At 35.9% G+C, this 26,195-nt stretch overlaps 1 protein-coding gene and 1 long non-coding RNA gene across 4 annotated transcripts; both read left to right on the top strand.

The window, feature by feature from the left end:
* The first annotated feature begins 5,511 nt into the window (after positions 1-5,511).
* Positions 5,512-9,039, top strand: LOC113344148. Of its 2 annotated transcripts, none has more exons than XR_003357673.1 (2): positions 5,512-7,682; positions 7,802-9,039. It is a non-coding gene; the product is annotated as an uncharacterized LOC113344148 (long non-coding RNA). The 2 variants fall into 2 exon arrangements; XR_003357674.1 differs by having other exon boundaries at positions 5,512-7,669.
* Positions 9,040-23,363: 14,324 nt separating this feature from the next.
* Positions 23,364-25,921, top strand: LOC113344143 (AAA-ATPase At3g50940-like). Of its 2 annotated transcripts, XM_026588176.1 has the most exons (3): positions 23,364-23,490; positions 23,913-25,033; positions 25,142-25,921. In XM_026588176.1, exons 2-3 carry the CDS (start codon positions 23,936-23,938, stop codon positions 25,670-25,672), a joined length of 1,629 nt encoding a protein of 542 aa, XP_026443961.1. In that variant the 5' UTR covers positions 23,364-23,490; positions 23,913-23,935; the 3' UTR covers positions 25,673-25,921. The 2 variants fall into 2 exon arrangements, with proteins under 2 accessions (XP_026443961.1, XP_026443960.1); XM_026588175.1 differs by having other exon boundaries at positions 23,364-25,033.
* The last annotated feature ends 274 nt before the right edge of the window (positions 25,922-26,195 follow it).

The following is a 26,195-nucleotide window of genomic DNA, read 5'->3' on the forward strand; positions in this document are numbered from 1 at the left end:
CATGCCTCGATATAAACTTTAGACCTGCTGAAAGGGTTTTTAAGAGTCCTAATTTGGTTAAGATGGCTAGTGGGATGGCATACACTCCTAATACGAGAATGAGGAGAAAGAAACTGGCGGCCAAGAGTAGTAAATTCATGGACCAGGACAAATCATCAGCCGATGATTCTTCAAAGATTTCTTTAGTCGAATCCGATTTAGAAGATGAAGCCCCATTGTCAGTCATTGCCATCGATCGAGCATCTCTGACAATTTCCTTAATTCTTTTATTAGAAGATGAAGCCCCATTGTGAGTCATTGCCATCGATCAAGTAACAATGGAAGCAGCTCTGGGAATTTCGTGAATGCTTTTATTAATGAAGTTGAGCAAAAGCAAGAGAACGAAATCTATTTATATAGGCAGCAACTCAAAATATTAGAAACCTCTTAAAATTCCAAATATAAGTCTATGTTGCTTTCCAAATTTAAACCATCCAAAATCAGGAAGTCGAAAGCTTGCTCTGGGAGAAAGTAACTAAAATTTAGGTCCCAAGTCAAAAAGGAAATACCTACTTTCGGAACACGTGCAGAAAAAAATTTCCAACTTGTCATTTTCTGGTATGCTAAGCTCTCTTCTGTACTATTCCACAGGAAGACTGAATCGAACTGGAAATTTACTGGATAATTTCAGAGGTCAGCTTAACCACCGGATGCTCACTTCTTTTATTTTTCCTCTTTCCAGAAGAAGATGACACCCCTGCCACTGAGGACTTTGGTGTAACACGAATAGACGAATGAATCACAAGATTTTTCCAACCTTTAGGTTCTGTAACAATCTGAATTCTAAATGAGAAACCATTTTCTAGAGAGCTTAGCAGGGTTTTTTGCATGTCTCTGAGCTTCTCTTGTGTGTATTTCCCAATCACAGTATCCACCCTTTCTAAAGCATCAAGATTTAATGATTGATCAATCATGGCCTCTAGAATCTGGAATTGGATACAGAGCCACCTGGCTTTTGAAGAGGGGATAGTAAAATCTACTACTTGTCATCTTGTGGAATGTTAAGCTCTGTTTTTTATACTTCTATGACGATCATTTCAGAGGTCAACTTAACCACTGGATGCTCACTTCTTTTATTCCTCCTCCTTCTAGAAGAAAATGATGCCCCCTTCCACTGACGACTTTGGTGTAACTCCACAACTGAATCACAAGACTCTTCCAAGCTATAGGTTCTGTAACAATCTGAATTATAAATGACAAACCATTTTCTGGAGAGTCAGCAGGGGTTGTGGCATGTCTCTGAGCTTCTCTTGTGTTTGTAATGCATCAAGATCATGTGAACTCAATCTCCATGAAGCCACAAAAACACCAAAGCTCATCAAACTCATAATACGTACAGGAATATCCTGCAATGATTTAAAAAAAATAAAAAAATCGGTTATGTAAAGCAGATAGGGTTAGATTGTGAAGTCGATATGCAATCTGTCAATGTTCCAGGCTTCCAGCTCTTGTACAAAATTAATCATTCTCAAGTGACTATTTGCGGAAAATCAACTTAAAAGAGAATCCATACCTCCACTAATCTTTGGCCAGTTGAAACTTCAGCAATCGGGGCTGGATGCAACATCAAAAGACAAATCAAGGCTTATTGCATGTCGCTGAATGAGATCAAAAAATTCTGACTGGGCCACGGCTTGAGATTCCAACTTATTACAAGAACTGGGAGTGGTGTTGGCTTTTCCATATTCCTAGAGTAGGAATGCACACTGTAATAATTTTACACCGGTTAATTTCCCTTACATATCTGGAAACAGTTTAGTGATTTCACGACAAAAGAGGGAAGAAAGCATCAATGAAAAAAATGCTTGACTAAACAGCGTCTTTAGTCTTATATTTCTATTTTGTCTCAGGTTGATGCACTCTTTCAAGCCAGTAAGAAGGGTTAAAGACTTAGAACATGATTCTTCGTTGAATCACAACTTCCTGGAGTATTAATTTCTTTTACAGGCTATCAATGTTCTTAGGCTCTTACTAATCAATGCACAGGTAAAGAAAAGTGAAAATATAACATGTAGATCATTTTATTGCGGACCATGTATTATGTAAAATGTTCCATACCAGTATCCCACCCTACAAGGAAACAAAAACAAGAAGAAAAACGATAAACATTCTGAGAATACACTTTCTTACTTTCAGGTAATCACGATGTCGATACACAAGAAAGATGAAGTCTGGAGATATTGTTTAGTTAGGAGCAACAGACCTGACAATTGCGACCTTTCTCAACCAATATTGATTAAAAATAATTAAAAAAAATACACAAACCATTCATGGGCCCATGGAAGGAAACCGAAATAAGAGTATCGGATCACCAATAAAGTCTTGTATACTGCCAAAAGTTTCTGCAGAACAAGAGAAAGATATACATGGGATACTCAATAAACGTAAACTCTACAAAATAAAGTAATCAGCTAAGTCACATAAGTAGATCCCTAACATTATGAATGGAAGATCTGATGCCTGAAATCCGACCTGTGTATATTCAAGCCGATTTCCAGAACCATTATGGCTTCCACCAAATAACCACGTTGACGGGTACACCAGAACAACTATCAGGCATGCAACATACAAAAGCGGGGTCACACTTTGAAACTTAAATTGAAAAACACTTGTTAGTATAAACATCTTTCACATCCTTGTAAGCGTGTAAGCATATCAGCTCAAAAGTAGATTTCCCTTGGTGGGGGATAGTAAGAAAGTGTAAGGACCTGCCTTACAAATTAGCAGAGAAGCTACTCTTGATCTCTAAGGATAAAGATAGATTGGGAAGACCAGAAAGTTTTAGAGAGAAAAGATATTTTTTGATTACTAATTTTTCATAAGGAGTTCTACAAACAGAAGGAGAATATAAAAGATAGAGTTCAGTGTGTACGTGTGCCACTCACACACACTCTACTAATCATACTTAGCAGCAGCTATTAACTAACTAATCACGGTTAATTAACTATTAATTGTATTAAGCAGATTACTAGACCCCCATAACCCAGGTGGTCCTTAACTGAACTTGGAAGCCCAAAGCTGAGTCCTGACAAATCCCACTCCATCAAATTATCTTTGTCCTCAAGGATATGAACTGAGCTCGACCTTCGCAAACACAACGGTGGCAGTTTTGCAGCTCCATCTCGAATGATAATGAACTTCATAAACTTGAAAACCAAGGTCCGTAATATGTAAACCATTCTTCTAATAATTATCATCAAGCTTAGCTGTAGTTCCCTTTCTAAAATAGTTGCTGCTCCACCTTCAAAATTGAAGGATGCACTTAGGTAATCTGAGATTATTTCCCTTAAGAAAACAAACTCAGTGGCTTCGTAATTCTCGTCTTCACAGGTATGAATAGAGCTTTCATTATATGTCTCAATTTCAACTAACATCCACGGAGTTATAGTAATGATACCAACTCTCTCCCTTTTCTGAGATACAAGATCCTCACTCAATAAGCTCGAAAATAACCAGGTGTATTCCCATCCCAAGGAGACTACCAAGATCAACATATTGGGGTGCAAATTACAGCGGGTATGAACTCAGAAAGAAGGTTAACAAAATGCAAGGATTGCAGACAAGTCATGGTAAAATTCAGAGATACCTTAATGATTTCTCCTCGATTCTCGATACTTCCATAGGCTTTGAATGAACAGATTATAACACTTGAACCTGTGTTAGAACAATCAGACACTCTAAGAACTTCCCCAAAGACTTTCGGCTTAATCTCTTCTTGGTTGTAAAGACATACATAACACAATTTCATCTTCTTAGTGACAGCAACACATTCAGAATTGGTATAGCAAGTCAGTTTCATGTTATGCCGATCAGTTGAACTGATGAGGAATTTGGCTTCAAGGTCGACTTCTCATATTCACTCTTGCAGGGAAGAAACAAAACTCCGACAAGGAAGCATCCTACCATGACAGTGTGTGAGATGGATAAATTCATTTCCTCCCATCGATCAGCTGTATGAGAGTGCTGGTTTGTGCTGACCTCTCCAAGCTGGAGCATACTGACTTCAGTGATGTGACATTTAGTTGAATTAGAAAGTGAATTTCCAGTGTGTATCGAGCATTTCAGTATGGTCCAGATCACCACCTGCCACAACTGACTGTGAAGGAATCTCATACTACCAGTAATCCTTGTATCATATAACTCTGCTTCATAAGGAATCTTATGCAATCTAACAAAACAATCTACCAGAGTCAATACTTCCCGCCACTCTTGCGAGAGAAAATTACCAGATGATACATTATATGCTCTAAATAGCCTCACAAAATGCTGAAAACTTCTAACTCGCCCTGTATAGAACCAATGACAGGCTGTAGCTACAGTATTTAGCGAAATAATTTGAAGGTTACCTCTTAAAATCCTGACCAGAATCTTCGATATATCACTTTTCGTTCTCGCATTGTTACTAGTCTTCATTGAACTGACATGGAAAAGTTTAATACCAGTTGGTAGTCCATAAGAAAGCCTCCAAAGTGACGAATCTGTATATGTGCTTCCATCCTCTCCCATATTATCTTGTGTTCTTCCAACCCATTCATGTGCCTTATCGACTTCATACTTATTGAAGAACGGAATTACCATTGAATTCCAGTATGCAGTACCCCAATGCGGCCTTGTATCCAACACCCTCCAGGGGCAAACAATTCGATCACAACCAATAGAGCCAGCACCCCAGTTCACAAAAATACACACCTCCATCACTTCATGGCTGCGATGGGTTACAAATAGAAGTACTAGGATGCACTTGACAAAACCCATGATAGAAGATGGTTGAATTATTGAATGAAGGTTGTTGTACGCATTTAGAACTTAGATTGAAATCTTCACAACAGTAAACACACACATTTTCCTCTCTTTCTGTCCATCTTCACATACAGGCTACTCTTAAGTTGTAACATCAGTTGAGTCTCATCCCAGCTGGAATTCAAACCTTTACTGATACATACAATAGAGCTACGATATCACTACACCAAATCTAGGTTTTTCTAACAATAGGATTCCTAACAAATTTTATTTTGGTAACTCAAATCAGTCATTGCAAATCTAGTAACTAATGTAATGGGTTAGCAAATTAAGTAATTGTTAGCATAATTAGGAATTAATTCATGAAAATCAAGTAACTATAGTGTGAGATCATTAGTTATGCATCCCTAACACATTTTCTACTAAATAAGTATTACAACTATTCCTATCCAAAAATAGATGTCTACTAAAATCAACCCCGTCTTTATAACTCTTTATCATTTTATTAGTAACATACTTGTACATAGCTAACACAATGATTTATTTTGGAATTTAGAAAATGCAAATTACGATTTTAAGATTTTATAAATCTTTTGTTTTGAACCAAAAAATGGTTCTAAAACCCTGGGATGACCTAAACCCGGAACTAATCCTGTCGGCGTGAGAACCAAAAATTGAGTTCCACTTTGAGTCGTTAACCAAACCAAAATCGAGTTGCTTAACAAAAAACAGTGAGACGCAACAAATTTTCTTTCTCCTTCTGCGATAAATCAAACCCTAGGATTCTCATCGGAATCAAAAGAAAAGTCAATCAAATTCGAATCCAATTAATTAAATACCCATCGTCTGATTGATTTCTCTTTGTTTCTTAAACTCATTAAATTCAGAGGAACTTGAAGAGAAGTAATAACGATGAAGCAGATTGATTTCTGACCAAATTTGTTTTCTTCAACTCATTCATATCGATTCTGGTATGATTTCTCTTCTTATTCTTCGATTACTCTTATTTCAGTTTTTCAATTATGAACCTAGGCTTTAAACATTGAGGGATTTTTAGAATTGGGTTCAATTGGGAGTTTCTGATTGTGATTATGATTTTTTTAGTTTTTCTATATGGGTGATTATGGTTAAAGATGAACAAAATGTGGAGAAAAAGTGGGATAATTTTGTGAAGATTAAATGGGGTTTACCTAACTGTCAATTAGCTTAATTTTGTAAGAAATTTGTGTTGTTATGTTTAAGGTTAGGTAAAAAATCCCATTTTGATTATGGGTTTTCATTGTGACTTTGAATTATGATTTTTTCATTGTAATTTAGGTTTTAGAAAATCCCCCATTCTGATCTGAATGGTAGTTTTGAAATCAGGTATGAACTTCTTTTTTTTCGATTTTAAGCCGAAGAAAATCCACTAGTTAACAATGTTTTAATTTCATTTCATTGTTGAGAAATTTAGATTAAGTGTAGATGGTGATAAAGCATCAACCTTTAGAATTTTTCTCTAGGTAACCAAGGTTCGAAATAATGAGCTGATGGTGTGCAGATATAGTTTAGATAGATTTTGAGGTGCGGTGACAATTACAGTTGTTGAGGTTGATTAGGTTTTACGATTGGGGATTATTCACTTGTATGATGTTATCCAACTCTGTGGCTAAATAGAGAAATTACTAGTTACAATCGTTGAGGTTAGAAGAAGATAAATTTAGACCTACTTCATGTTTATGCAGGAAAAGGCATTAGTTATGTATTTACGATATAGAAATGTACCTCAGTTACTAAAAGTCAGCATCTTAATATAGAAGGAATGTGAATAGCTAGAGTTTTCTAGAGTGGTCTTAGGCTGGAAAGTTAGAGAGAGTTCTAGAGATAGAGTAGTCGGTTAGGTGAAGCTATAAATAGGCTGTAGTGGATTCAGTTGAGACTTGTAATTGAGTAAATACCCAAAGAGTGGTATAGGTTGAGTGAGTGCATAGTTGAGCGACAACTACTTGTGTAATCGAGTGAAATCCTGAAGTGGGTAGTAAGGTGAGGAATCAGTAAAGTTGAGTCTTGTAAAAGAGTCTAAGGTCTGTACGACGAAAGTTTTGAGAAGTAATAAAATTTTCTTCTTCTCAAACTTCAAACTTCAGTTGAGGGATTTCCAAGTTCATTGAGCGAGTCCTAAACATTCTCATACCCATTTAGCCTTTAGCCCCAAAATCATTTCCAACAAATACCTGATGAAATGAATATACAGGATGTTCAAGTAGAGAAAATTTCTAGCCAGTAAAATTACAGTTCAAAGAAAGGTGTGAAGCTTTTCTGTCAGTAAATTATATTGCTATTGCCAATGGATTCATTTTGTGCTGAATTTAATATGCTGATAACATGTTGGTATCTATTTACATTGTGTAATTAGGGACGTTGATCTTGAATATGCTCGAAAGTTTGGTAATTGGAGCTGACATAACTCAACTTACGGGTTTTGATTTTAATAGTTTACTATTGTTGTATGTCACTAAGCTCAACAATCCGATACTTGTTCTGTTTCTTGATTTTTTATTCTTTACTATTTCTAGATTCCTTCTTTTTCTTGATTTTTTATCTCATGTTTGGCTTAATATTCTCTTCTTTTGCATAGCTAGTGAAAGAGAGAAAAACAGATTCAGTTTTGTGGTTATTTGTTATGAGGCTATGTGCAGTAAGATTGATAAAGGGTGTACTGTATGTAGTCAAAGCCGAGAAGGAAGGTAACTACATATGGACTTGATTTGAGTATTTCTGGCCATTGACTCGTTTGCTTGAAATTTATGGTGACAAGAAGCAAGAATGCTGCCAAGAAGACAAGGATAGCGACAATGTAATTGTATCGTTAACATTTTGCGCAACTGGAATTTGAGTTAGCAAAAAGAAGGTTTCTGAACTTGGTACTTCTGGAGGTTTTATTTTTCTTTTATCATTCTTTAGGTTTTGTGTATAGAGAGAGTAACACATTGCTTCTCATTTACATTTTCTGTTGAAGATACTTACCAGAATTCTCCTACAGGATCTTGTTGACATTAATGTCTTCCGCGATGCGAAGAAGGTCATTGATTCCCTTCAAAGCAGGGTAACTCCTGGTGTGCAGAACAAATCCAGGTTGATGAAATCAAAGGTGCAACTTGATTTCTCTAGTTCTCTGTTTAGCTTGTGCTATTTATTTAGGTGAAAAGCCCATCATCTCATACTATGCACATTTTAGTTTAACAGTCTCTAGTGATTTTTATAAACTTTAAACCTGCAAGTAGGTTTGATATTCTAGTATACAGGATGATGGACGATATTCTTTGGGCAATAGTACTTAATGACTGTTATTTGTCTAGGTCCACAGATTCTTGTAGAATTCGTTTTACTGTTTCATATATCCCTTCCGACCTCTTTGCTAAATGATCGTTCTAGACGTTAAAGTGGGGATAGCAAACTAAATGATCGTTCTAGACTTTAAAGTGGGGATAGCAAATGATATAGCATGTTAGTTTGATTAAGGTTAGCAATGGGGCTTGTTTGGTGGTAAGCTTGCATAAGGCCGGTATGGGTTCAGCACTTTTATTTATTGCATCGTAAAATGTGGTAAGCTTTCTTGAGGTCAGCGGGGGATCTCTTTATCAATTGAGTTGGATTTATAGAAAAATTTCATCTCAGTTTGAAATAGCAGTTTAGACAGAAAGAAGCTAAGCTCCATCTTCTTCTCACTGCTGCTAACTTGTAACTTCTCTTTTCTTATTTCTTCTTCATTTTTTTTCTTTTTTTGCTGCTGTAATTCTTATTGTTTTTGCCCAGTGAACTGGTTGCATCAGCCCTTTTTCATATTTTTTTGCCTTGCATACCTGCAGTGACTTGGTACTTGATGTTTGATACATTGAGTTTCTTTAATGCCAAGCAACATTGACTTCTTGACTAGTATACCAGCAATATTTAGTGTATGTTGAATCACATGGTTTTTGTTATGTTGAACCAACTGAGGAGATTGGATTACGGAAGGAAAACTTGCTGCTGACAGTTATGTTTCAGTTTTTTCTCCCACACAATTTTCCAATCCCTCTTCTGACTCACTGTGTCACTTGAGTGACTAAACTGCTAATCACTTTTTCGTCAGGGTATCATGAAACTGTGTGTTCGATTTTTTTTTGTGCGTGCTTGTTTCTGTTTGAGTGACTAAATGTGTCTGCAGTTGACAAACTCGGAAGATAATTGTATAATTCTTTAAACTATATGTGTTTGAATACTATTGAATATGTGGTGCAATGGTAGCACGTCTGACGTCAAGGCAGAAAATGCGTGTTCGATTCACGCTGTGTTCACTCATTGTAATGCAAATTATTTAAATGTGCGAAATTGTGCCTGAAGGTTCATATGGAATGGTGACGTATTTCAGTAATTCTAAACAACTTTCTTGTCGGATAGTGTGGCAATCTGTTATTTGGATAAGACATTTTGTTTTTGAACTAATTTGTAAGAATTTCGTAATCGTGTATGGTGAATTGACATCTATTTTGTCAATCTCGTTCAAAATTTACCAATTTCTTCGAGTTATTCGTAAGAATTTCGTAATCGTATGCAAGAATTTAGTTGATCGCATATCTCAACTATTTATATGTGACTCTAAATCTACCAATTTCTTCAAAGTTTTCGTCAATTTCATGCATTTACATCTATTTGATTAATCTTGTTCAATCTAGACTTCCTGTTAAAATTAAAATCCGCCATAATGGTATAAAATTTACTTCTTAATCCAGATATGTGCAGCTTAATCCACTAATGTACAATTGGATTCGTATCTCAAGAATTGATGAGTGACTCGAAATGCACCGATTTTATGCACTTCTGTTTCTTCAATCTCATTTTAAAAATGAATTCCCAATTACAAATTAGACCGATCTTGTTATTCAATCTGTTTCTAGACAGGTGCAGTTCAATCTGATAATCTCCTCATGACACAAATTTGTATTGTTACCAATGAAATATTCAATAGTCTATAACACAATCGGATACGTGTCTCATAAATTGATCAGTGACTTGAAATCTACCGATTTAGTGCAGTAATTATATTTCCTCAGTCTCGTTTTAAAAAATAGATTCCCGAATTTTGTAGGTCAAAATTACAATATCCACACGAATGTTCCATCTTATAATTTAATGTCAGAGTGTTGTTCGTTATCGTACATTTTAATAAACTCGATGTTGTTCGTCAAATTTCACATAAGTCCAAAATCTAAACTTGCATTTAAAATTTAATCGACTCCCTGATTATATCCCTCATAATTTTTGCCAAGCTAAATGTCGATAATTGGATCAACCACATAAGATTTGGTTTGGAAGGAAAGAATTCGAAATATGGTGAGGAAGAGGATTTTCGCAGTCTTCAAATCAATTGGTTTCGTGAAATCAGCCATATGTCTTTTTCGAATAATCGTTAGTTCGATATGTGCAGTAACTCTTATCGATTTCGATGATGTATCATGATAAGTTTGAAGTTTGAACCCTCTAAGAGCTTCTTGGTTCACAGTATGTATGTCGTTATACCACATTCGAAGTTCGAATCGACATTGATCTTCATATTTATCAATTTTGATGATGTATCATTCTAAGTTTGAAGTCTGAACCATCCTGGAGTTTCTTGGTTCATAGTTTGTATGACGTTATACCACATTTGAAGTTCGAATCGACATTGAGGTTCATATTTTATCGATTTTGATGATGTATCCTGTTAAGTTTGAAGTCAAAACCCTCTTGGAGCTTCTTGGTTCATAGTATGTATATCATTATACCACATTTGAAGTTCAAATCGACATTGAGCTTCATATTTATCGATTTCGATGATGTATCATGTTAAGTTTGAAGTCAGAACCTCTTAGAGATTTTTGGTTCATAGTTTGTGTGCCGTTTATACCACATTTGATGTTCGAATCGACATTGAGCTTCATATTTATCAATTTCGACGATGTGTCATGCTAAGTTTGTAGTCAGAACCCTCTCGAAGCTTTGTGGTTCATATTTTGTTCATCGTTATACTGAGTTTGAAGTTCTAATCAACACAACTTCATATTTATCGATTTCGACGATGTATCCTGCTATGTTTGAAGTTAGTTACCTCCCGGAGCTTCATATCTATCGATTTCGATGATGTATCATATACTAAAGATACTTCATGACCTGTATGACTAATCGAAATAACTTCATGACCTATGTAACTAGTCAAAATTCAAACCGGAAGCACAAATAGAAAGCATAGAAGTACAAAAAGAAAGTACAAAGAAAACACATCTGTCTCAATCCGTAAGAGACGGGACAAATACTAAGGTTAAATCATTCAAATTCAATATTTCTTATTACCATTTTGAAGATAATTCAATTACGAAGAGAACGCAAAAAAGTTAACGGTAAAATAGAAACACGCAGAAAGCACAAATTTAGGAAAATAAACACAATTGCCTTGATCCGTATGAAAATCCGAATGAAATCTGCACCATCCACAGGTTTCCATAATCGTATGAAAACGGTTAACGTTTTTTTCTCTCACCTCAGAACTACCTCACCTTCCTCTCTGACTCTATTCTTTCTCTTTCTCTTCCTCCTCTATACCAAAAAAGAAAACCCTAACAACTGCCGCCGCCTTCAATACTCAGTGAACACCACCACCGAATCTATCTCTCTCACTTTCTCTATACCATAAATTACTTAATTGTTTAGCGATGGAAAATAGAGAATGATTTGGGAGTTGTTAAGACTTAAAGCACAAAGATTAAGCCGGATCTAGGGTTTGTATAATCTTCTCTTAGATTAAATCTGTACAGGTTACCTGTTTTTCATAATTTCATAGTTCTGAACTATTGAAGTGTGTTTTATACAGATTTCAACATTTAATTTCATAGTTCTAAAGATAGGTTTACATATCAAGCTTTGTCGATATCAAGGATTTGGGATTTTCTGGTAACCTTTTTTCCATTAGCATCAGTGGTCTGAATTGTTCTTGTGGTTAATTAGACTAGGGTTTCTGGTGGTGATTTAGTTTGTTGAATAATGCAGATGTTGTAGAGTCTTTTGATGAATCATTTAGGAGAAAATGGCTTGTGGCTAAGGAAGATGTTGCTTGTAGGATCAAGGAGTCTTTCTTCTACTTAATCTTTTTCACTCCCTGTATAGAAGGTGAGCAGAGTATGCTTTCAGATGAATCAATTTCTGTAGATAAAGCCATTAATTGGTGTTGGCAAATATCTATTTAAACTCATAAATTTGTGTTTGTTGAGCTTTGTATGTGTTTTAGTAATTAATGTCACAGGGATTTGATGTTGTTTCTTGTTTATTTTTCAGATGATTGATGAAACACATACCGATGGAAGACCTAACCAATGCTGACTGGTGATTCCTTGTATTACTATCATGTGCATGATATTACTTTTTTCCATCTTCATGGATATTGTAACTGCATTTGCCTATGAAACTCTATTCAAGTGTATTCCTATGAAACATATGGTTGTAGGTTTGCATATAATGCTCTATTTCCTGTTTTAAAGTTGATTATACATTTTGTTTATTCACTAACTAAGTATTTGTTTGATTTTTGCAGGAAAATATGGAGTCGCTTTAGCAGTTTTAGAACTTAAATTGGTAAATACCTTGCCATTCAGAAATGCCTTGACTCACTAGATTAATTATCGATTGTTTATACTTATGCATAATGTATATACAAGCTAAAAAGGAAGGTTTGGTAGCCGAGGCTGCTCGAGGGCTTGCTTGGGATGGATGGAAATGTAGAAAAGATGGAAAAGTAAACCCTTTAGGAGTTGAGAAATATATGAGTATGCTTGACCATTTTGAATGAAACTCGTATTTTACCTGTTTTATTTTGAAATTAACACTTATTATACAATGTATGTTAAAGGAGCAAATAAAAGTCGCTAGAGCTAAGAGAAAGGGTTTAATCAAGGAGTTCTACAAACAGAAGGAGAATATAAAAGATAGAGTTCAGTGTGTACGTGTGCCACTCGCACACACACACTCTACTAATCATACTTAGCAGCAACTATTAACTAACTAATCACGGTTAATTAACTACTAATTTTATTAAACATATTACTAGACCCCCTAAAATCCAGGTGGCCCTTAACTTAACTTGGAAGCCCAAAGCTGAGTCCTGACAGAAAGATAGGGAAAATTTTCAGCACACAGATGTGTATATAATAGATTGCTGTTATTTCTTAAAGGTTTGGGGGTTAAGATACCGAGTTTTAATTTTCAGTATTCAATATATTACAGAAAGGTTATTTCCTTTTCATTCATATTAGCATATGTAAACAGAAAACCTTGAAAAATAACTGCTCCGACAGAATAAAAATGAAGAAGTGTTTTTACAACTAGGATTGAAGTGCCGGCCTCAGCTCTAACAAAACCAGACACTAGATGTATTGTCGATCAAATCCACCTGTATCCTATTAAGGTCATTATTGTATGCTTATTATCTGGTTATTCTTCCTCCTACTTATTAGATAAGTAGGCATTGTTGGAATTTCAGCTTCATAATCATCATTTAGTAACATAAACATGATCATATAAATACCCATATGCTGAAAAGATATTATCCTAGCATTCTCATATTCTACAATCTAGAAAAACGCTTATACAACTACTAATTCATATTAGAAACTAGAATAAATCATCTTGTTGGTTCTGATTTGGATATATCATTAAATGACTATAACAATAAACACAGTCACTACAAGTTACTTCTGAATTAGGCAACATGAATAAGAGCTATACAATAACATAATACACAACAATATACATGTTCTTTAGAAGGAAATAAAAGCATATCAAAATTGAATAAGGTTAAATGACTTAGCTTTTACTTCTATTTCCTCTTACCCAACTAATGGAAATCACAAAATTCTGAATATAAATATGAAAGAAGCTAGAAGAGGGCTTAGTCATTAATTGAGTAGCTATGTGTCATTCAACCTTTCCATCATTAGTTGGATGACACCTCACTAGGTGAGTCATGCTTAGTCAACATGACACCTAAGCAACATTAGGTTAATCTAAATTCCCTGATTTAACTCTAATCATTCCTTAATCTGGAAAAAAATGGATCCAGCTTAGATTAGAACTAAACATAGATTAACTTAAACTAAACCTGATTTGTTGATAAACCAACAAATGTAATACGCTAATATATCAGTTAAGAGACTACAACAAATGTAATACGCTAATATCTCAGTTAAGAGACTACAACAAACAAAATACGTTAATATCTCAGTTAAGAGACTACAACAAACAAAATACGCTAATATCTCATTTAAGAGACTACAGCAAATGTAATACGCTAATATCTCAGTTAAGAGACTACAACAAATGTAATACCCGAAGAGACTTTCTGTGCTCAATATGAGCTATGTCGACTTCTTGTACTCGATATGAGCCATGTCGACTTTATGTAATGTTCTTGACAAAGTATAAACAAGGACTAGTGTAAATGATAAGAAAAATAAAACTATCACACTCCCACCGTTCTTTAGAATTATGCCATTGTTTATACTTTATCATTTTGTATTCAGATAGTATGAATTGCTTACTAAGCTATAACCATCTTTGTTTAGATGATATGAACTATATTGTCAAGATAGTAATCATCTCTTCCGTCAGATGGCATAATTCCTGTAACAACTTTTGGAGTAAAATCATACATATTAAAAAACTTTAGAACAAATTCAATACCATCATAAGTCACCTTTGGGTAAACCCAAATTTGTTCTTCATTTGCAACAGTTTCCCGCCAAATTTGAGAATTCAAATCGTGAAGGTAAAGGGGCGCCCCCTATCCAGAGTAGGGGTGCCTTTACCAGCTGCCTTAAGGGGTGTCCTGGGGTGCCCCTTATCCAAACCGGGGGTCCGAATAGCAAGTGTCCTCCGGGTGCTTTCCGACAACTTTTCGAGCCAATTTTTTCCAAAAATGTTTATTGGCCAAAAATACCTACAAATAAATAAAACACCATAATAAGTACAAAAATGAGCCCTAACAGTATATAGAATCGAGACAAATCCGACACAAAAATGTGTCTATCAAATACCCCCAAACCTATTATTTGCTAGCCCTCGAGCAAAAATAAAATTGAAATAAAATCCTAACTCACTGTCGCAGGCATCGTCGATTGCATTTAGCATATGCAATAAGCCTTTAAACCCCTAGGTGTTTCTAGTGGCAGAGTGTTGTCTCCGGAGGGTTTACCAGAGGTATACCCACAAAACCTTTATACTCCAGACCCTAGCTATCTGCACAGAACCTTGGAAGGCACTAAAGAATCTCCTTGGTTGGCATACTTATTGACTACAGGAGGAAGTACCCTGATGCGAAATTCCAATTATTGTACACGAGTTTGCACTCAAGCATACTAAAATTCATATATAAGTGAAAGAGCTCTACTCAGATAGTTGCACTATGGACATAAATATCCGGAGTCGAAACTAATCACATGGATAGATCAAGAAGATGGATATCGAGAAAAACATAGATGGTTTTGATGTTTACTGGGTGAACGGTGTTTCTCATATCTGTCTGAAGGCCTCCGCCAAAATGAACCTATCCTAATGGACTGAGATACTAGCCTGACTAATATCAACACACTGACATATACAAGAGAACTAGTGATTGATAATCCTAACTCTAGGTCAACACAACTGGCATATACAAGGGTTCCAGTGGACGACTTTATTGAATTTATTCCAGTTGGTCTGATGGTCTGGTCTCAATTTTTTTATTTTTATTTTTGTATCTCAATCACTCTAATTCACCCTAGCATTGGTAACAACTTGAATCATGAGCCCCACCTAATCACTTAGAGAAACATAGTTTTAAAAACAAAACAAAATAAAAACAGAAGTGAAAAGGACTCAACGAGATATGGTGAAACTATCATGTTATTTCTAACACCTGAGCTCTGTGCTTTTATGAATAGACTCTTTAGATGTTGCCATCTAGTTAGATTGGTTCCTCAACTCCTACAACCAAAATGCTTCCATGCACTTAGATTGGTCAGTGCCATCCTTAATAGGGATAAATTTCTAGGCTCTGGAGTTTATTTATTGCAACGAAAAGGTAACAAAAAGTTCTACCCTATCCCCAAACTTAAATCTAACATTGTCCTCAATGTTTCTAATTAAAGAACAGTACCAAAAATATAAGTAACATGAGGAAATAGTAAAGAGAGAAGTCGGAAAGATAGTACCTGGGTGAAGTGTAACCAAAAATCTACAAAAATATTATACAACATACAAAATCTCCTTGATGGTCAATCAAGGTAAACAGGGTCCTCCAGAGGGACCTCCTCAACATCACATGTAGGAAAAGGCTCTAAAAAGGGCTTCAATCGCTTACCGTTAACCTTCGAAGAACTACTACCATCTGGTGTCTCAATCTCAACAGCGCCATGAGGAAAACAGTGCGGACCACAAAAGGACCGGTCCACCGAGAGAGCAACTTCTCGGGGAATAGATACAAACGAGTACAAAAGAACTTTTTGACCTGGAGAAAATGACTTTCGTAAAATATTCCTATCATGCACAAGTTTCATTTTGTTCTTATACTCCTTAGCACTATCGTATGCATCTCCACGAATCTCGTCCAACTCATTGAGCTGGAGCTTTCTTTGAGCTCCTTCCTTGTCAAGTGAAAAGTTTAAGTTCTTAATATCCCAATAGGCTCGATGCTCTAACTCAACACACAGGTGACATGCCTTTCCAAACACTAAACGATAAGGTGACATTCCAATGGGTGTCTTAAACGCAGTACGGTAAGCCCATAAGGCATCAGTAAGCCTCGACGACCAGTCTTTCCTGTTTGGATTAACTGTTTCTATAGAATACGCTTACTTTCCCTATTGGAGACCTCTACCTGACCACTAGTATGTGGATGATATGGGGTAGCTACTTTGTGGGTAATACCATATTGTTTCATTAAAAGAGCAAACGGTCTATTACAAAAGTGTGAACCTCCATCACTAATTATAGCTCGTGGCGTACCAAAACGTGTAAGTATATTCTGTTTCAAAAACTGGACTACGACCCTGTGGTCATTCGTTTTACTCGGAACCTCCTCAACCCACTTATACACATAGTCTACAGCGACGAGTATGCAAAGATAACAAAATGAAATAGGAAATGGACCCATAAAATCAATGACCCACACATCAAATACCTCAATCACTAAAATAGGGTTCAAAGGCATCATATTTCTACGGGAAATGGTTCCTAACTTCTGGCAACGCTCACAAGAAACACAATGATTATGGGAATCTTTAAACAACGAAGGCCAGTAAAATCCACACTGCAAAATCTTAGCAGCAGTCTTCTTAGCACTAAAATGACCCCCACATGCATGTTCATGACAAAAGGAGAGAATACTAGACTGGTCACTCTCAGGTATACATCGCCTAATGATCTGGTCTGGACAATACTTAAACAAATAAGGATCATCCCAAAAGAAATGCTTAACCTCGGCTAAAAACCTAGAACAATCTTGTTTACCCCAATGTTGAGGGGTTCGACTAGTAACAAGATAATTCACTATATTTGCATACCAAGGTGATTGGGAAACAGAGAACAATTGTTCATCAGGAAAGATATCCCTTATAGGAAGGGAATCACTAGGAGGAACTAACAACTAGCCTAGACAAGTGGTCTGCTACTACATTTTCTGCACCCTTTTTGTCTCTAATGTCTGGGGAAAATTCCTGTAACAATAGGATCTATCTAATCAATCTAGGTTTGGTATCCTTCTTAGATAAAAGGTATTTCAAAGCAGCATGATCTGTATAGATTATAATCTTAGAACCTAATAGGTAGGACCTAAACGTATCCAAGGAAAACACAATGGCTAAAAGTTCCTTCTCGGTAGTTGTGTAGTTCATTTGGGCATCATTCAGAGTTTTGCTAGCATAATAAATCACATGAAGTAATTTGTTTTCTCGTTGTCCTAAAACAACGCCTATAGCATAATCTGAAGAATCACACATAATCTCAAAGGGTAGGTTCCAGTTAGGTGCCTGGACTATGGGAGCGGTAGTGAGTAAAGTCTTAAGATTCTCAAAAGCCTCTAAACAAGCATCATCAAAGACAAACTTAACATCTTTAGCAAGAAAATTACAAATAGGTCTAGAAATCTAGCTAAAATCCTTAATGAATCGATGGTAAAAACCTGCATGCCCTAGGAATGACCTAATATGTTTTACGGTTTTTGGGACCTGTAAAGTCTTAATAAGGTCAACTTTGGATTTTTCTACCTCTATACCCTTTGAAGAGATGATGTGCCCTAACACAATTCCTGATTTAACCATGAAATGACAGTTTTCCCAATAAGCACTAAAATTTTTTCCTTACACCTAGTCAACACTAATGTCAAATGATGCAAGAACTCATCGAAAGATGAACCAAACACTGAAAAATCATCCATAAAGACCTCTAATAACCGTTCTACTATATCAAAAAATATGCTCATCATACAACGCTGAAAAGTTGCAGGGGCATTACATAGCCCTAAAGGCATGCGTATATACGCAAAGGTACCAAAGGGACAGGTAAAAGTGGTTTTCTCTTGGTCTTCTGGGGCAATAACGATCTGATTATAACTGGAGTAGCCATCTAAGAAGCAATAGTGACTATGTCCAGCTAATCGCTCTAGAATCTGGTCGATAAAAGGAAAGGGAAAGTGATCCTTCCTTGTGACCTTGTTTAATTTCCTATAGTCAATACACACATGCCATCCCGTGGTCACTCGGGTTGGGATTAATTCATTATTATCATTCTGGACTACAGTGATACGTGATTTCTTGGGGACAACCTGAACAGGGCTAACCCACTTACTGTCTGAAATTGAGTAGATAATACCTGCATCTAACAACTTAAGCACCTCTTTTCGAACTACCTCTTTCATGTAATTTGTAGATAGTGGTAAAAGTGGTTCGATTCTCAGACTTGCGAAGGATATTAATTAGACTTAAGTTCTAATATTAAAATAGAAAATCACTAAAAATTATAGCAAACTCCATCAAAGTTGATATCAATAGTAAAAGAACACTGAGGCTAAGATTCAACTATTTTCCAAGTTCAAAGTGATTTAATCCAATATTTATATTCATGCAATTTTTTCGTTCAATTTGATTCTAAGCTATTGCAACAAGTAGATTATCAAAATAACAAGTGTAAATCCGAAGTATAAAACATCAAAAACCTAGGTCCAAGCATAACAAGAATCATTCAAACAATTCTCACTCAAGGCAAAACAATCATAAAAATAATTACGATAAATAAATAAATAAGAATATACCACTTTTTGTTGGAAAAATAGATTCCTCTATCGCCTCAACAATGGGGTTTAGGTCCTCATATTAATCATGGTCTCAAAATATGTGTTTGTTGCTCAAAATATGATTAAAAGAGTGAAAAGTAATAACACAGACTATTTGTAACAATGTATCGGAGTTACAAAATAGCTGTTACAATGGAACTGTTACAGAAAACTATTGTAAATACTGTTGCTTTGTCGCTGATTTTAAGACCCCAGAAACGACTGTCTTCAATGGCCTTTTGTTCTTCGTTTTCTTCCTTGTGCACCAGCAGAAACAATTTCCTGCAACTCTTGATTTCGTTCTCTGTTCTTCTCTAAACTTCCCCCAACTCTCGACTCTTTCTTCCTTTTCTTTATGACTCCTTTTCAACCTATATATAGGAAACAAGACCAAAAATACTCGATAAAATCTCCCCTGCCTTTCACCAAAAGTTACGGAGTTATCTTTTTTTTATTTTCTTCCAAGTAACGATAATAACTCTGCCACCTCAGTTAACGCGTCTTTTGATGGTTATGAACTTCCTAAATCCGGAAGATACGAATCCATGAAGATTATACATTCTCTCATTGCACGTAACTTCCAAAGATAAATCAAAACAATGCCGAGAATATCTTTCCTGACTTGTCGACAACACCTATTTTCTCTCAATTCTAGCACGCGTAGAAATCCTGTTGTGTTGTTACAACTAATACCAAATCCAACAGTTGAGAAAATCCAACAAAACATCGACCAAATCTTTCCATGTTTCCGTAAATAGTTTTCTCCCCTGTTTTGTTTCTGATCGATACCTAGCCCAATTTAATCGATCTAAGCAATCATACCATCCCTGTTTAAGATAAAAAAGTCCAACCCAATCGAGTTTAGTGATTAAATCTCTTAAAATCACGTCTAAAATCTAAACCCAAATTTGTTCTTCATTTGCAACAGTTTCCCGCCAAATTTGAGAATTCAAATCGTGAAGGTAAAGGGGCTCCCCCTATCCAGAGTAGGGGTGCCTTTAGCAGCTGCCTTAAGGGGTGTCCTGGGGTTCCCCTTATCCAAATCGGGGGTCCGAATAGCAAGTGTCCTCCGGGTGCTTTCCGACAACTTTTCGAGGCCAATTTTTTCCAAAAATGTTTATTAGCCAAAAATACCTACAAATAAATAAAACACCATAATAAGTACAAAAATGAGTCCTAACAATATATAGAATCGAGACAAATCGGACACAAAAATGTGTCTATCAGTAAACACAACCATAAATGAAGTCGAGATTTCAGAGATTTCCATCAATAGTTTCTACTCTTAATAGTAATAGCTCTTGTTTTTTCTGCATATTATCTATAGCGTCAATAAGTACTTTAAGTAGTTGGTTCTCTTCAAAAGACTTTTGTGAGAATTATTCCTAAGATGAAAAATATCTTCCTCAAGATTTTTAACTTTTCTAAAAGACTTAGATAGAGAGCAAAAATTTCTGATTCACTTACAGAGTGATTGCAGGATGTTGGAGTAACATCAATAATACATACTCCCTCCGTTCCATTTTACTTGATGTTTTAAGATTTTTTTTATGTTCCAAAATAGATGAGTATTTAAGCTTTTTTCCCAAATTCTCACTAATTTTCCCTTGATTTGGAATCATACCATACCATTAATTTTCATTGAAATTAGTAGACGGATTAATTAATCTAATTTTTAAATCCACTCCATGGAGAATATATACTCTATCCCAAGTAAATTACAACGGGATTCGTAATTTACACTAAATATCGAAACTAAAAACTAGGTGCTTTAAATTTTTAGGAAGCTATTAATATGGGTAAATTTGAAAAAAATTTACTCTCAATGTTATTTCTTAATCTGCGTGAAAAACTTTACAACATCAAGTAAAATGGAACGGAGGGAGTAATAATTTCGCATCATTTTTTTGGTCGGAAACCTATAGGAATAAACTTGTTACAGTCAGTAACTTTGGACGGTCACAAAAATCAATATCCAAGTAATAATCTAGTATGTACCCGAATTATTATGTAACCTAATTCCAACAAGAACAATCTCTCTTTCAAGATTCAAGTAATAATCTAGTATGTACCCGAATTATTATGTAACCTAATTCCAACAAGAACAATCTCTCTTTCAAGATACGTACGAATCCTCAATACATACTTTTAGGCTCAAAAATTATCCAAGTTATTTTACGTGTTACTTGTGATATTTTGACTACAAAGATAGATAATATAATGTGGAAAATAAATAACATAATATAAATATGATTATCATAAAGATCAAATCTTGACAAATCTGTATGATATTTATTAAATGTTTCACATAAATCAATATCCTTTATGTGCGAACATACGATTCAAAAAATAACTATGAGTCCGTTGTTCATGATTTAACATACGCATCGATTCTTAAAAGTAAAAAACAATCTTGATTCATTTCAGATTTTAAAAACCTTGGTCGAGATAAAAGTAGAAAAAAATGTCTTTTCTCACTTTTCCAGTTTTCTTTATAACCGTATAACAAATATAAGCCAATATTAATAAAATACAATGATAAAGTCACTGAGTGATGGTATTCTTTTGAAATCAATCACAAAAAAGGTTGCAACAAACAAACATAACGGTGATACTACAGACTGTTACATTGTTGTAACGAGACCGTTTCCAAGAAAAGTTAAATCTGTGGGCCCTTCATATGGGCTTTTAAGTTTCAGCATCAGTTTGGAACTAGAACGCAAACAAGAGCAAAATGATTAGGGATGTTCATGGTCGGTTTCGGCTCGGTTTCTGGAAAAACCAAAACCGAAACCAATACAATCGGTTTCTAATTTTCCAAACCAAAACCGAGCCATTAACCATTGGTTTCGGTTTTAGTTTTACCAATTGGTTTTGGTTTTATTCGCTAAAACCGATTATGACACTTCAGAAACAAAATTACACAGAAAAGTATTTAAGAGAAAAACATTATATTAGAACCCCATAAATTTTGTTGCTGGTTGAGTTGAATTGGAAATTAGGACTGAAATTACAATAGAACAATAAAACATTACATTCCTGAGGCGGCATCGACCAAATGGTCCAATTCTCCACCAAAAACCTAGACATTCATGAAATCTGAAAAAATTTGCAGAAACCCAATACAATACCACACGTATCGACTACTTTTTTTGTGTACCACCAAGATCAGTTCCATTATCAGACCATCCCAGAAGCTTCAATTCTTTCTCCATTCATCAACTGTTCAAATCCCTAACTCAATATCATCCCAGTTGTTCTCGACAAGCATCAACACCCATCAATTTCTTCTCCGCGTAGCAGTAACAACTCTTATCATCAAACCCCATTTCATCTCAGACCAGACTCAAATCCTAACTTCCATAACCATCATAGATTCTTCTTGATTTCTTCATTTACTTGCTCTTAAATGTAATTTCGACAGGAACCCCTATCTCCTTTTGTCGTTACTAACCCTAATTTCTCATGAATCTGCCTTGCTGACGAGTTCACCATCATCAACAGACAATTTCATAGACCCACATCAAGAACAGCTGATTTAAGAGAATCAAAACACTAAAACTAATTAAAACATAACAAAGATAACGAGTTTATCGGTGTAGTATCATGATTTATTATGAATCATGGAGTTGGTTTGAATCTGTGAAGAAGAACGAAGAAAGATGAAGATAAAGGTGGAGAGTAGCCGCAGTAGAGGGGAGGAGGAGAAAGATAAATGAGTTTGGTTTTTAGGGTTCAGTTTTTTCTCTTAAACTTTTATAGTCAAAACCTACGGTGAAGATTAAGCTTGATAGATCTAGTGGCTGATATTCATTATATTAAAATCAATCGGTTTTCCATTGGTTCTCGGTTCGGTTTTGAACTGAAACTAAAACCAAACCAACACTCTCGGTTATTAACATTTCTAAACCAAACCACTCCAATAGCTAATGGTTCGGTTCGGTTACTTCATATTGATTCGGTTTGGTCCGATTTTAGCGGAAAACCGGAACCATGTTCAGCCCTAAAAATGATACAATACTCGCTATAGACTCTTCTACCTCCTCTCATTGATGACGTGGCAAATCCCAATCATCTAAACCTAGCACGCATCTGGATGACTTATTTAGTATTAGATGCATGCCACGTCAATTACGCAAGCAACTAACGTACAACCAGATGCACCATAACAATAAGCACTCAGAATCATAAAGACAAAGACTCAAAGAGAGAGACTCAAAAAGTGAGTGATTGATTGGAAGTACGGAGAATAGAGAAGAGGAAAAGAGTAAAGTAAAACCAAACCAGTTTCTCTTCTCTGCTTCTTCTTCTTTTTCAGGGTTCAGCTCTACTGTGTTCATACCATCATCACAGCACTAAAGGTATGAGATTATGTTTCTCTCCTCCATAATCTCACTTCAATTTCTTTCTAATGTCATCATGTACTTGCTTTTTTCAACCTTAGTGTACTAGAGAATATCTTAGGTTTTTGTCTGAAATGTGGGTTTCCATGTAATTTCTTTTGATTCTGCACAATCATTTACAAAGGGGTGGATTGAGTGCCTGAAATTTCTATGCACAACACCATTTCCACCAATTGAAATTGTAAGGGTGTTTCCTAGTAGTTTCCTAAAGCACTTTAGTAGCGCCTTTCGGCAACTTTTCGTATTCATTAAAGCTTTAAAATTGAACTTTTGAAGACTTAGGAAAGACCCCTTTTGCTTCTTTTGTGGCATTATAAGAGAAACAAATTGTTTTTGGTTACATTTGTATGTACCCTGTCTCAATTTTCAATTTCCATTAGATATAAAATTAGCAGATTCAAAGATGTTTCCGGGGATGGGAGGGAGTAGTTTTCCTTCAACATCGATGATGTTTCAGTACTATGCATCATTTACTGGTTTAATGATGATGATTACAACTGCGATTAACACATACGTGCCTGATCAAGTTCGTATTTATATTGTGAAATTCGTTCGGAATATCTTCTATGGAAGGAAGAATGCGCCTAATACACTGACAGTAGCAATTAAGGAGTTTCAAGGTGGTGCAGGGGGTGTTCATAATCAAGTGTTCGAGGCTGCGGAAACTTATTTGAATACCAAAATTAGTCCTACTATGAAAGGGCTTGAGTTGAGTAAATCGGCAAAAGATAAAAAGGTTAACATCTCTGTCAACAAGAGAAGCCAGTATATTGAGGATGAATTTGAATGTGTGAAACTCAGTTGGAGAATGGTTGGTGGTACTAATAATAGTAGTAGTGCAAGTAGTAACCGGATGATCAGGCCAGGATATTCTGATGGATTCTTTCAAGACCCCTCTGAGAGTAATGAAGAGTCTCCGACTAGATTCGAGCTCATTTTCGATGAGAAGCATTACGAGAAGGTTGTCGAGTCTTATATCCCTTACATACTCAAGAAAGCAAAGGAGTTGAATGATGCAAACACAACTTTGAAGCTCTGGAGCAGTGGAGGTTCTGATCCGTATTCTGGCCGTGGACCTGGTGTAGGAGGTGGTGTCAACTTACAACATCCATCAACTTTTCAAACCCTGGCACTGGATCCTGAGCTTAAGAAAGAGATAATAGACGACTTGGATAGATTTGTTAGGAGGAGAGATTTTTATACGAAAGTTGGTAAGGCTTGGAAGCGAGGCTACTTGTTGTATGGTCCTCCTGGTACTGGAAAATCTAGTTTGGTTGCTGCCATGGCTAATTATCTTAATTTCGATGTCTATGATTTAGAGCTCACCAATATTCGTTCTAATTCTCAATTGAGAAGTGTGCTGTTGGGTACCAAAAACCGATCAATTCTTCTTATCGAGGATATTGACTGCAGTGCTGAAATGCGTGATAGGAGTAAATCTGAAGACCAATTTGATGAATATGGACGTCCATACCGTGCCAAGCAGAGTCGAAATCCTGATGTGAGTGTTTACTGTTTGATTTCTTCTTTTATTTTTTATGTGAATTTGATATTATGTTGATGTGCATCAGTTATGTGAGTTTCTTACATTTGCATATTTGTGTTACAGTTGACCCTTTCAGGGCTACTGAATTTTATTGACGGAATATGGTCGAGCTGTGGAGACGAAAGGATCATTGTTTTCACAACTAACCACAAAGATAAGCTTGACCCTGCTTTGCTCCGTCCTGGTCGAATGGATAAGCACATTCATTTGTCTTACATTACGACTCCAGGCTTCAGAATCCTCGCCTCAAACTACCTTTCTATCGAGGAACACCACCTATTTGGTGAGATCGAAGAACTACTACAAGCGTCACAAACTACACCTGCAGAAGTAGCAGAAGAATTGATGGTTAGCGATGACGCCAATGTTTCCCTCACTGGCCTTGTCCAATTTCTGAAGAGAAAGATAGTCGAAGCGAAACAACTCAAAGAAGAAGAAGCTCAGAAAGCACTCGAGAAAGCGCTCGAAGAAGAAAAAGATCAGAAAGAAACAAAAGATGAAGAGCCAAAGAAAACTCAAAAGAGTGGTATGTGTTCCAAGTGTGGCTCGACCAAGCCTCCGCCAGGAGTATTGCCATTCGCATTAGAGTGTTAAATCAGGTTCTCTTCTTACAGCACCCTGAGGACTTATAGTAGAAATTCTCACACCTAGGTCCAAGTCTTAGACTAGCCGGTTTCACTTCTGCTAGTTTGTTTTTTTCTTTAGTTTTATTCTGCTTCTGCTTTTATTGACAGTTTCTGGTGATGATGGAAATGAACCATGATAATTGATGCACAACTTGATGACATTTTGATATGTTTTTTTCTTATTTTGAGAATAGTCATGAAAACTCAAATTGCAGGACATGTTCAGAGCATTGTATATGCTCTCTTAGTGCAGGTATTCTCTGACAGTATTTGTAAGGGAATCTTTGGATGCACCATAGAATCCGTAGATACCCATTCAAACTTATGCTTCCCTGGGAAATTGCTGATGCAGTAGCATCTTGCTTGCACATGGACAACACAATCCTCAGGGAAATGCTGCTGTTTTTGCACCAATTGACCTTAGAGTTGTATGCCCTGTATGTGCCACTGCAATATCAACTGCTTTTGGGAAAGTCCCAGCTTTCTTCTAT

This window comes from Papaver somniferum, unplaced genomic scaffold, assembly GCF_003573695.1.
Source record: "Papaver somniferum cultivar HN1 unplaced genomic scaffold, ASM357369v1 unplaced-scaffold_74, whole genome shotgun sequence".
NCBI classification, from domain to species: domain Eukaryota; kingdom Viridiplantae; phylum Streptophyta; class Magnoliopsida; order Ranunculales; family Papaveraceae; genus Papaver; species Papaver somniferum.